This window comes from Mesocricetus auratus, unplaced genomic scaffold, assembly GCF_017639785.1.
Source record: "Mesocricetus auratus isolate SY011 unplaced genomic scaffold, BCM_Maur_2.0 Super-Scaffold_100011, whole genome shotgun sequence".
NCBI lineage: Eukaryota > Metazoa > Chordata > Mammalia > Rodentia > Cricetidae > Mesocricetus > Mesocricetus auratus.
The window spans coordinates 34,290,937-34,304,389 of NW_024429195.1; the positions used below are offsets into that span (position 1 = coordinate 34,290,937).

General features: G+C 46.5%; 1 protein-coding gene across 6 annotated transcripts in view; it reads right to left on the reverse strand.

The window, feature by feature from the left end:
- Positions 1-13,453, reverse strand: part of Tnik (TRAF2 and NCK interacting kinase) — a 386,642-nt gene that overhangs the window by 99,477 nt on the left and 273,712 nt on the right. For all 6 annotated transcript variants that reach the window (XM_040754595.1, XM_040754593.1, XM_040754589.1 and 3 more), the window contains exons 8-9: positions 8,206-8,260; positions 6,305-6,383 (exon numbers count right to left, since the gene is read on the reverse strand). In XM_040754595.1, coding sequence (XP_040610529.1) covers positions 6,305-6,383; positions 8,206-8,260 — 134 coding nt within the window. The remainder of the gene's footprint in view (positions 1-6,304; positions 6,384-8,205; positions 8,261-13,453) is intronic.

Consider the following 13,453-nt stretch of genomic DNA (forward strand, 5'->3'; position numbering starts at 1 on the left):
TGTGAGCACAGGGATCAACCAATCACAAATCAGTCTCAGTATATCAGTACAGTGAAGTTCAAAGGTCAAATCACAAGCAACATACACATATAGGTAACATACGCTCGTTATTATGTGCACGGGAACATTTTCACACAGGGAACACAACCTTACGCAGAATACTGGGGAAATGGCCTCTGTGGGAAGCAAAGAGTCACTGAAGTTATGTCCCCAGAAAGCCCCAATTTCCTCCTAGATAAACTAGATGATAAAAAGGTCTGGGAGCAGGGAAGGCCCGGGGGACAGATACCACACCAGTGATCAGGACAGCAAGGCCACAGTGCAGCAGAAGTTACTGTGGACTTTAGCCAGGGTTTACGGATGGGGCATGTGTATTCTTGCTGAAAGTTCCAAGGAATTATCCAGAGTTAGAAGTAATTAAGTTCCCAGCTTCCCAGCATGCCCTGGGAGCTCAGTGTTTCTTCCCAGAGATCTCAGAGGAACCCCTGGCACCTGAGCACCTTGCCTACTCAGGAGGGAGTGTTCTGTCTCTCCCTCCCTCCCTCCCTCCCTCCCTCCCTCCCTCCCTCCCTCCCTCCCTCCCTCCCTCCCTCCCTCCCTCCCTCCCTCCCTCCCTCCCTCCCTCTCTCTCTCTCTGTTGCCCTCCAGTGGCTGCACTGCGGATCCCCGAAGGATGGCTTTCTCAAGTTCTCCAACAGGAACATTTCCCAGAAATGCATGTATTTCAGGCTCTCGAAGTGTGTTCAGCACATAGAATACCACGTGCGACATGTCCTCCCTCATCCAAGTGCAAGAGGAGGGGTGGGAGGAGTCTCAGCAGGGAAAGCCTGAGGAATGGTGAGCAGCTGTTATCCTAGTCCCAGAGTGAGGGGGGAAGAGGGAGGTGGAGACTTCAAGGCCCCAAGGATGTCTCCTGAAGCGGGGGTCCAGCTCTCCCAGAGCAGATATCGAGACAGAAGCATCAGGAGAGACCCCGCATTAGCAATATGCAAGGAGAGAGCCGACTCCTGAAAGTCACGCACATGCACACGCACGCACACACCCATGCACACACACCCGTGCACAGAGAATAAATAAATGTTTAATATATATTACATATGTATAGAAAACAATGTCAGAGGGAGTACATATAGGATACTCTCTGCTTCTGCCTACATCAAAGCAATTTCTTACCTTATTCCATGTTTTTCAATAAATTTTCTTCCTACATTTCTGAACCATGTATGAGCTTTTAAAGTATCTTGCACACATCTAAAAGCAATGTAGCTTCCTTAGCCACTGGTTCTCTCACAGATGAATTACAGCTATACCATGGACTAGAAATGGTGACAACAGAACTGTGTGCCTGCTTCTGATGTCCTCCAGCCCAAGCTCTGTGTCTTCCTTACTGGAAGGGTTCGGAGGGGTCAGGAAATGCCCAGTCCTTGTCATACCATGAGCACACTACCTGCTCTACGTGTTCAGCCAATGAGTGCATGGCCGCACACACGGAGTGTCTGACAACAGTGTGGCCTGGCTGAGTTCCGGTCTGTGCTGATGAGAGACAGAAAGGGAGGTGTGGGGACTCGGGAGATGGCTCAGGGGGCCAAGTACTTGCTGTTTAAGGATGAGGACCCGAGTCTGGACCTCTAGCATTCACGTGCATAGCTAGCAGTCAGTGTGCACCTGTAATCCGTGTGCTGGGAACGGGGGCGGGGGCGGGGCAGGCAGATCCTCAGCGCTAACTGGCCAGCTAGTCTAGCTTATTAGTAAGTTCCAGGTTCTGGGAGATGGAAAGTGGTTGAGGCAGTCTCCTGGCACTGCCTTTGGCTTCCAAATATGTGTGCACCAATGTGCGTGTGCCCCTGTCCACATACATGTACTACATACACACAATACACACAACACACACATATATACAGAGACACAGTGAGATTGGTTGCAAGGAACGGTATGGTTTTCTTTCCAAGATCAATCAAAAAGAATTCTGAAACAAAGACTCATCATCTAAGGAACAGAACTGGAATCTTTAACATTAACCTCAAAAGGCAGTAGAAGCCCTGGCATGCAGCATGCAGGGCTGCTCTGGGGAGGAAAATCAGCATCAAAACGATGAAAACAAAAGTGACTTATGACGGAGAGCTAGCAAATATTCACAAGGAATGAAAGTCATTCTCGCATTCACTGGCAGCTTGGAAGAAGTGCTTACTTCTTACTGTAAAGTGCTCCGCTATTAATTAGAGGGTGATAAATAAAAGCAATCACATCCAATTTGAAAAATGAGATCCAGACCTCAATAGACTGTGCATTCCTTTCTCTGACGCTGATATGTGAAACAAAACAACCAGAAAAAGCCAGAAAACCCTCCTGCTCTCCAGGCAGAGCTGTTTGTAAGCAGTGCTCCATTAAAAGAACGAGCCACGAGAGCTCTGCTGCAGGGAAGGACCTCAGAGAGAATGGCCTGGCATCCAAAGGACAGAGACAGGGCACAGAGCTCTGTAAAGCTGGCAACATGCCTATGCTTTTTCGCAGGTGAAGAGAAAATGTAGCTCACTTAAAACATCCTCAAGCCCAGTATGTTGGTGAATTCCCATAATCCCAGCAACTTGGAAGGCTGAGGCAGGAGAATCACCATGAGTTCGAGGCTATAGGTTATATAGTGCATCTGAGGGCAACCAGGACTACACAGTGGGGCCCTGTCTCCACAAAATAAAACGAAACCAAAACACCCACATCTTCAAAGAAGGGGTCACTTATTCTCTAAGTTAGTATGGACAAGGAATCAATACATCTAAGTGCACATTTAATTACAAGTGAAAGTACTTGACGGGTGTTGAGCTCGCTGGGTGTTTCAATGAGTTCAAAGTAAACTTATGGTACTGCTGGTAACTTACCTTTGTCTCTTAGAATAATAATTTAAAAAGGCAACGACTTCTAGGAAGGTTAGCAATACAGCCTTGTCAAGAGTTAGATGGGGTGAAAGTGAAGGGTTGATGCTCAGGAGTCGTGGGTGGACAGGGAATGCCAGGGTTTGATGCTCAGTCTGAGGTTTGGCAGTCACCCTGGTTATTCCCCGAAGTCGCTGTACATCCACACGGGCAATTCTGGCCCTGTGCAAGTCCTCACTATCCCCTCTCTCTGCCTTGGCTTTATCACTTGCTGTATAGCTCAGGACAAATGGCTTCATTTCTCTGTGCCTATTTTCCTGGCTGCAAATACAAACGTCCCCAGAACGGATCTCAAAATACCACTGCAGTGATTAAGTTAATTCCTTTAAAAGTCATTAGCACTGGCACACAGCAGGGACATTTGACCATTGTCTGATCCTCACTGGACTCAAGGAAGAGAAAACTCTTTTCTAAGGATTGCAACACAGAAATGAGAAATTGTTTACCCCCGCTCCCCAATTCTGTTGAATAAAATGGGTACCGTGGAGCACTGTTCAGTGGCAGGGAGATGTTTGAAGGACAACTTTATCATGGTGGGAACATCACAGAACCCATCTGCTCAGCCAAGGTGACTACAGAGTCACCAGGTGGTCCAGTGCATTGCTAATGAAAATGTTATATAGCACATGAGTACACAAGGTTCATTAAGGGAACTGCTCTAGATACATTTGGTTTGGGAAAACTGATTAGATATGTTAATTTCGAAAGCTTGTGTTCCAGTTAGGGTTTTGATTTTGATGAAGGGTGCAGTTACAATACAAACTAGCAAATCCAATTTATTTCAAATATTTTGTGACATCTACTTTATAGCATCATTATTTTCTTTGAAACACACACACACATATGCACACATATACAAACATACATTGTACACGCTATGTGTGCATACATGTACACACTCTCCTCTCTCTCTCTCTCTCTCACACACCTTTGTTATTTCTTTTTTATTTATTTTTTTTAGTTTTTTGAGACAGGGTTTCTCTGTATTGTTTTGGAGGTTGTCCTGGAACTAACTCTGTAGACCAGGCTGGCCTTGAACTCACAGAGATCCGCCTGCCTGCTGGGATTAAAGGCATGAGCCACCAACGCCCAGCTCCCTTTGTCCTTTAAGACAAAAGTGCCTGACAGCAGGCATGGAGCTGTGAAAAATAACGGGGGTTAGGTGAATGTGGGCAGCATTGTGCACAGACTGGAGTCCCTGTCTGCGTAAATGGGAAGGAGGAGGGAACACAGCTGAAAATCAGGGCCCATCCCTCTCTGTCTCTTGACTGTGGACACAGGGTGACAACCGCTTCACACCCCCACTGCCATGATGGACTGTGTCCCTTTTTTCATTGTGAGCTTTGTCAGGTGTTTGTCGCAGAAATGATAAAGTGACCGATGCAGCCCCTTGGGAGACATGCCTGTGGATTGCCAGCTTGTTCCTCTGTGGAAGAGCTCACAACACCTCCCCAGAACAGTGAAGGGAGAGAAGACTCATCGATAGACAGGAAGTAAGACCCATGGCATACAGCAGGTTGTCCCTAGGATCTTGGCACACTCCAAGCAGAAATCTGGCAGGCAGCAGGCTCTGCAATGTCACTACTGCTTCCAGGGGAGGGAACTGAGCTGACTTCCCTCTCCAGGAGTCGGATCCAGGCAGGGGAGAGAAGAAATTTCAGAAGAGAGAGGAAGGGCCCCTGAGCTCTGTCACCACATGCTGTGTGGTGCCCAATGAAAGGCTGTTGCTGGGGAGAGAACACGGCTGGTACCACGATGGCCCTCTGAGAGGAAGGAGAGCAGGGAAGCTTTGCCTTCGGTTACCAATAGCAACTCACACTCCCCTTGCAGGTCTGGCAACTTAGAGACTGTCATTGCTTGTGGCTTTCTGTTTCCTTCCTCTGTGTGCAGTGTGCCTTTCCTCTGTTTAGCCGGGGTTGCTATGCCATTACCAGCTGACTGGTACTAATTAAGCCTGCTCTGTGTGGTGGGTGTGTGACTGTGGGTGCGGAAACAGGAGGACACCAGTCACGGGCCTGCGCCTTAAGTCACTGGAAAAGGGGCAAATGACTTGTTCCTTTTTAGTTGAACTGCCCAGGACTTACGTCCATGGGGGAAAAAAAAGCAGGAGGTCACAGGTGGTCAGGGATGAACTCCAACGCAAGAGGAACCAGAGATATAGGAAAGTATCAGGGGGCCATGCCACTTCTGTAGAGGGGAGTAGAAGAATTGGATTTTTGTTACAGAATAACAAGACATACAAACACTATGTAGCTACACAGATGACAGACAACATAGTAACCTGAGGACCTGTTCCCAAACCTCACCTTGTTACAGAATAACAAGACATATAGACACTATGTAGCTACACAGATGACAGACAACATAGTAACCTGAGGACCTGTTCCCAAACCTCACCTGGTCATTTACCATTCACATTCCTGTCATGCTTCATCATGACATTATGCATGCAGTAGCTCTCTTTAGAACAAGTCACCTTTTATCAGGATAAGCTTAATAAGAACACAGGTTATACCACTCTACCCAAAATAGGAAGCTGGCATGCCCTGTCATGAAGAGAAAGGGACTAAACAAAAAAACAAAACACAAAGAACCACAGTCTCCCATGCCAGAGATATCACATGAACCATTAGCAGGTCTGTGTGGGTGCACAGGGAACCACTGTCTTGAGGCATAGAAGCCAATCTAATGGGCTGACTCTAAATCATCCCCCTCTCTGATGAAATATGCCACACAGTCAGGGAAACACACTGCAGACATAAATCATGGCGTTTTCATGCCAATACTTGGGCTCCATTTTGGCTAATAGCTCTCTGCCTTGAGGATAGGGTTAACAACTTGCTGTACAGACAGCAAGTAACAAAGCTGCCAGTCCAAGATGAATGGTAGCATACAGAATGTCACCTACAAGCTGTGGTACGCATTTTTTTTAGTCTAGCCAGAAGGATGTAGGGTGGGATCTGAGGTAATTCAAAAACTGATCACAGAGAGGCTGGGCAAATGGCTCACTCAGTACAGTGCTCGTCATGCAAGCACAAGGACCCGAGTTCAGATCCCCAGCACTCACATAGAAAGCCAGGTGTGATAGCATGTGCCTATAATCTCAGCTCTGTGGAAACTGAGGCAGGGGGATTTCTAGGACTCGCTGGGCAGGTTTAATAAAACACGCTGTCTATAAACCAAAGTAGAAAAACAACTGTGAAAGATAACTGAGGTCAACCCATGGCTTCTACACTCAAGCACACAAATGTGAACCTGCAGACATGTTCACACACACACACACACACACACACACACACACACACAAGACAAGTGAAAGGAAAGATCATAGGAGAGCTTCACTCTCAGATCTGCAAAACACCAAAAGGCAAACTCACCACTTCTTAGACTTGAGGCGAGGCGCTGGGTTCCGGGGGATGAGGAAGAGGGCTCTCATGGGATGCATATCACAGAGGGCTGTGGGAGACCGGAAACAAAGACCGCAGTTAGTCAGAGGCCAAACGCACACTAGCATCCTGGCTGTGCAGAAAATGCTGCTCAAGTGTGCCTGTGTCCATAAGGCGCTTGCGAGTGAGGGGTCAGAAGACCCAAACACTCCTGCTTGGCAAACATTTCAAAGAGCTGGTGTCTAATTATATGGATCTCATACAATGCACATTTTAAGCAGATACTAACATTCCTAGGGACCATGCCTTCATGTCATATGGAACACAAGGGATGACAACTAGCAAGTTAAAGGGATGACAACTAGCCATCTCTGCTGTAGGTAGCCACCCGCCACACAGAATGTACAGCAGCAGATGACAGTTACGATTGGGGGTAGCTTAGGCAATTTCCTTTAACAAAAGCCTAAGCCACAATCTAAGAGGCATTTAAACACCCACAGCGCTGTCTCCCCATTGAGGCTCACACAAATACTGCTATCTCTGTACATTTCTAGGCTCTTTGGTACCCTGCCAGAACACCAAATGTCTCTAGGAGCTTTCAGATTGCACAGTGCGCCTTGATTTTTAAATCATCCAGCCCCAGGATACTAGGAGGTGAAGTCAGCTTATAAACGATATAGTCATGAATACATGCTTCATTCTTGTTTCAATTCACATATCCCATTGCCTACTCTCTAACAGTGAGAATACATTTTTTTCTTTGGTACCAAGATTGAGAATATATGCTTCCTCCACGCCAGAGGATTCTGTGGGCAGAGTTTATTTTTAGTCTTGTCTACCACTCAGGATGATAACACAGTTTTAAGAGTGTGGTATCCGAATTTTCTGACTCACAAATGTCATTGTGAACAAAGGAAATTTTGTCAACAAACTCCAAGTCAATCATGCTGCACATGGATTCAAGGAACTTAAGAAAAATTAGAAGGCAGTGATGATTCCAAGAGTCTTAAGTCTAAGAATGAACCGTCATGAAGGTCTTTGCAGGCCTTTTCAGTCCTGGGCCTGTGAGAAATGGATGAGAAGGTGTGACTGTGTGGGAATGTACGTGCAATGACCCTACTGGGGGAAATTCCTCTGTAGGGGGGTAGAGAAGGAGCCAGGGAGAGTCATGCCATTGTTACGTAATTCCAGCCTGGGGTGCAGGAGGGAATGTGGGCCCTACACTGTCTTGTAGTCCCAGGTAGGCTCAGCCAGGTATCAGGGTGTTGCTTGAACCACAGTTGCCTGCAAAGTGAGGTCTCATCTTTCAGGAAAGGGGGACAGTCAAGAGGTGTGGGAGGTGAGGTCTTAGTCCCCCATTCAGCACAACAGCTTCCAGAGGTCGTCTATGGTGTAAGCACCCAGTCCCAGGGGACTTGGGAGGTTCTCAGGATTGCAAGCGTCTGGGACACTGCTCCAATAAGGGCAGGGATACCTTATACCCTAAATACTAATATTTTCAGAGGAGGAGCAGCCGCTGGTTCAGGTATTTGCGAAAGATGCACTGGGAATTCAGCTTTGTAGTTTTGTACATGGGAGTTGGCATTGTTTGCGGTTCTTCCAAGTTCTATGTGAGGCAGGATGCCCGAAAAATGAGCCACGCAGTAGGTGGGTAGGACAAAAAGACTCCCCAATGATTGTTTTCTCCTTTCCAAGAAAAACACAGATCTGCTCACTGCTCTGAGATGAACAGATTCCTGGTTGATTTAAGTCGTCTCTGCCTTCTAAATATGCCACATCAGACCCATGCCCCCCTAAGTGCAGCAGAAGTGGACTGGCCATAGCCCTGGCAAGGAGCCCACGGGACCTACAGAACCCTACAGCAACAGATTTTACCCAGGGAAGGAACTTACGGGGTGCCCCTTCTGCCATCTCAATGGCGGTGATTCCCAAAGACCACAAGTCACTCTGTAAAACAAGAAAGCACAGATACACACATAAATTCAATCAACAGAGGACAATTTGGTTAAACCTGGTAATTACTTCAGCACTGCCTGTGGGGAAGTCAATCCATTGTCTGCTTACAAACCTATTTCTCCCATCCAGCTGCAGAGCCAGAGGAGTCACATTTGCTTTTCATTGCACATATTTTTCCTGGTGCCTGACATATGGGATGTTTCCAATAAATGTATGAAAAATATGTAAGGTTTTTAAAATTTAATTTATTACTGAGATTTATATGGGAGTGGAACCATATGAAATTTTGCTGTTTTCAATCTTCTTAACTTGTATAAAATAATGGGGTTCATGATACTATTACATCTGCCTCCTATCTCTCTTCCATTCTCCCTCCATACTCTCTTTAGTCCTCCTTCCTTCTCCTAAATAGCCCATCTCTCTGCTTTCCTGTCTCATATACGGTTTTTTCATTTAATGTTTTTATTGCGATATAGCTGTTACATAGTTAAACTGCACATGCATGAAGTGTATCATTTGATGAGGTGCGGTACTCCAGTGACTCCACCATCATTGTCAAGGCAGCAAACATCACCTCCAGAAGACTGCACTCTCCCTCCCTTTGTAGGTTTCCCCTTCTTCCCTGTCTTTCTTCCCTCTTTCTAGGTAACTTACCCATCTGCTCTCTGTAGGTTACATCTTCCAACTTTTATAGAAAAGGAATAAGATATTAGGTAGCCTTTTGCATATTTTTTCCCACTTATGGTGGTATTCTTGAAGGTCTCCCTTGTATCACGTTTTGATATTTCATGACTTTTTGTCATTTAGTAGTGTTCTAATGAGTCCTGGAGTTTGATCTCACTTGCTGAGAGATAAGTGGAATGTCTATTCTATATACAACGGTTGCAAACATTGGTGTCTAGGTCTTGGGTACAAGCTTTTATGTAGAACAGGTGGACCGTTTAGTAGGTGTTGATTACATTCAATGTGTGTCATGCTCAAGTTGTCCTTTACTGTGACAGGACAAGGATGAGATATTCTGACCAGGGCGTGTGTCTACATTTCAGTACAGACAACCAGAAGCTCTATAGATTATTTTCAAACTGCCATGAAAGATAGGTCTTAAGCCCTAACCTGCCTTCTTATGTTTGGACTGACTGTCGCACTCTAATCAGAATTTTCCATGGCCAATGCTTCCTGCTTTACCAGAAGTAATCTCCAAGTCTCTCTATCCAGGTGTGGTGATCTGTAAGCATGGCATGGATGATGTCATCAAACAAGGAGGAAACCAATGAGATGAGCCCAGAAGGATGCTTGCTGTTCCCTTGTCTCAGCCAATGGGTGAGAGCACCTATATGGGTCAGGTTCAAGGACTACATTCTGATATCATTAGCCATCACACTCCCAGGTTTTTACGAGTTTTATGCACATTATTCAAAATTCTCCCATTCAGAATGGGTAAGTTACCTGGTAACTTTACTCAAGTTACAGAGATCAAATTGAAGTTTCCTTGCTATCCCATCAAACAAATGTCAAGGGCACAAGAAGATGGGGGTGAAAGGTTATAGTTGGAAGGGAACCATGGAATACATGCTGATTCATTCCCTCCAACTGAATTTCTCAGTAGCCGATGAATGACAGGCAGCCTGCTCCGTATCTGAGCAGAGTCCCTTACAATATACAAAGGGATATATTGGGTGTCTAGCCTGTCACCAAGAGTGCAGTCACCTTAGAGCAAGTAGAATGAGGGCCGTAAGGCACTGGGCTGAGATGCCAACATAACACTGCAGGTTTCCAACTGTTAAGCTCTCACTCTGCTCTTTTTGGATTTTTTCCAGAGCTCCAGACAACATATTTCTTGTGTTGGCTCAGGAGTGTAACACGACAAAGATGAGAACATGGCACTCTTGTACCTGGGTTTACAGTTGGCAGACAAAGATAGTTGCTTGGGAAAAAGAAAACACCTAGGGGCTCCCTGCATGGGAGGTGTCAGGCAGGCAGGAAGGAGAGCCTGGACATGGAGGGTCAGCATCAAAGGTCCCTGGGCTGTTTTGATAGCACTGCAGTGTCCTCAGGACTTGATGTTTCCTCTAGCAGGTTCCCAATAGCCTAGGAACAGAGCAATCCTGCAGCATGAGGAAGTCGGGCTCTCTGCCGCTAACTGCCATGGCAAGGGTGGACTGAAAAGGTCTTCAGGCCCAGTGAGCTTTGAGCTGGAGCTGTCAATTCACACATTTGAAAAGAAATGAAGGCCCCAAGCTGAGAGGGCTCCAGGCCAAGCTTTAGATCGAGAAAAAAATGCGGTGCAGCCAGGCTCACGTCTGTCTCTGAGTTTCTGTTCAAACTTCCCTCCATGGAGGGAGAGGTGGCAAAGAGGACAGACTCATGGGGTTGTGCAAGTTGGCCTCCCCCCAACTCTAAGAAGTCTGCATTCCAGCAGCCTCCTCCTGCTGTGCCAATCACTGGCCTTTTCTCAAGCTAGCCCCTCACACAGGTGACAGCCCTCATGCTGTCTACCAACGTATTACTGCTTTAATGCGGTCTGTGCTCTTCACTCCCTTTGCCTCGACACACACACACTCAGAGTGGCAGGGGCAAGAGAGAGAGAGAGAGAGAGAGAGAGAGAGAGAGAGAGAGAGAGAGAGAGAGAGAGAGAGAGAGAGGAGGATGAGAGATAGAGGGAGACAGAGGGAGTGGGAGAGAGAAAGGAAGAGGTGCAATAAGCCCTTGTGCCACGGGTCTTTGTTTTGGTGAGTGAACAGCACTGGTACATAGTAGACTCTTACTACAGATGTGCTCAATGAATGGACAGGGAGCTATGGTCCAGGCTGTCTGCCGTCTTCACAGATCTCCTTCCCCCAGATAGCAGAGGCCACGAGAAAATGGAGTTGGCTCTCCCATTGCCATTTCTGTTTAACTATCATCACAATGCCAGGTCTTGAGTATTCATCTTTAAGTCAGCAACCCACAAATAATTGTCCCTGATTCTTATTTTGTCCACAGGTGATTGAGATGTTGGCAAAACAAAGGAGCAGAGATTCAGTGAGGTTCCCGTTCCTATGCCACAAAGCCAGCCGTAGCCTCCTAGAGGAAATGTAGGGTGGTAAAGAGAACAAGCTTTCAAATCAGACACAGCCTGATTTGATTCCATGTTCCTGATTTAGAGACTTGCAGAATGCTGCCCAGCCTAGCTTTCTCAATGGCACAGGGCGTGCCAGTGGCATGCATGTTCTCAGGAAGGCTGCCTAACACAGAATCTGGTGCACAACGGAGCTCACACACATGGATTTTCCTCGCCTGTACTGCTGGGTGAGGGTTCCTGGCCTGCTAGTTTTGCTGGCATGGTTTCCTTCCATGCAGGTGTGCAGACACCATTCATTGGCTAATCTGAACCCCACTCGCACCGCCACTTCCATTTTGGAGTATCCCAAAGCTGCACTTACTTATTCTGGCACCCCAGCAGGGAGTTTGCTTTGTGACAAGAACTATGACCAATGATACATACACAAAAAAAGCCTGGGAGCTTGGGCTTTTCCCAAAACAGGGAGCTAACGTAGTTGCTGTCTGGCAAGTTCCTTTCAACTTCTCAGTGCCTTGAATAAAAACATGGTGTCTGGAGTTGCAACATCTATTTTGCAATCTGAGGCAATCTGCCAACTGATGAATGATGCCAGGAAGGTAGGAGGCAGAGTTTGTGAATACACCATGCTCATCACATCAGCTCTGGTTGGCATGACTCTAGACTTCTGGAGATGGAATAAGCATGATTGTAGCTAAAGATATTTGTAAATGATCATACGTATGTGTGTGTGTATATGTATGCATGTGTACATATGTGTATATATGTGTATATGTATGTATAGATGTGTATGTATGTTCATGTAGTATGCATACATGTATGTATGTTTGTATGTATGCATGTATGTATATACACAGAAATAATAGGAGGAAGCATGAAGAAAAAGAGTGTGACTGTGGGGAAATGGGAAGGCTCACCTGCTAATGCTTCCTGGAATTGTATCATAGGAAACAGGAATCATTAGTAAAGAAAAGACCTCCTAAAAACACCTGTTTAAGTCAGAGCCCCCATCATACCATCCAAACAGCCTGTGGATCCTTGTTTAGCCATATGACCAGGTCAGTCACATGACTATTGCTTGTTGAAGACTTTATTTCATATTTTGGACCGGAGTTGTCCCATTTACCAAAAGGGACATATTTATATTCTTAATTCTTGGTCCTATATACCCGAAGCTGCTTGTAAGCTTTGCTTAACTGCCTGTGTTGGGAAGACATAAACATCCCTGACAGGCCTTGTTTAACCTTTAGATAAATTGGTGAATCCCAAAGACACTTCAGAACTTATATAAAGGAGAAAATGCTGCCATTACACTGGCAAGACAGATCACTGGAGGTGAGCAGGGAAGAGAGAAGAACAGAATCGGAGAGTGAGGCAGAGATAAGTTTCCTTTGTGACCATGGTGCGACTCACTTTGGCAGGAGTTGGGCAATTCATTATTTCAGTGGTACCGCGTCGCCTGGCTGGCAGCATGATTAATAGACCATCCCTGTGTGCATTACAAACAGAACAGAGACAAATTCGAGTGCCTCTGAGAAGGCAGGCAAGGCACAAGGTACAGCTCCTGGCTGAGGCCTGGGGACAGTTGGCACGGAGGAGCGTGCACAAAACAAAAGAACATTCTTTCTGGACTGGGCTGCCCAGCTCAGTGGAAGAGAGCATCCCTACACTGAAACTGCCATTCAAGGAGAAGAATGGTGTAGCTAGACACCAGGTGTGCTCTGCCGCAGCCATGGACCTAGCTCTGACACAGCTGGTAACTTGGTGACAAGACCAAGGTAGTTACAGCCTGGAGACCGTTTCCTCGACCACAATGTGAAGGGAATGCATGGCATCTGGGGTTGATAGGAGAATGCAGTAAGTTGATATGCTCCAAGGTCCTAACTCAGCACAGTGCACAAGCAAGCAGCAGACAGACTTTTGGAGTCAATTATTGTCAGCTGGAAGTTCTGTCAGTAGACCCAAGCTAGGTGAGAGGGCAACGAGCTGCATAGCCCAGTGGCATAAGGCAGGCCAGGCAGAAACAGGGAGTCCAGAGGAATCAGGCTGGACGTGGCCTGTCTTCCGGCGTCTCTGTAGTCTCCCTCTGTGGCCCTCTACTGGCAGAGCCTGATCAGTTATCAGGA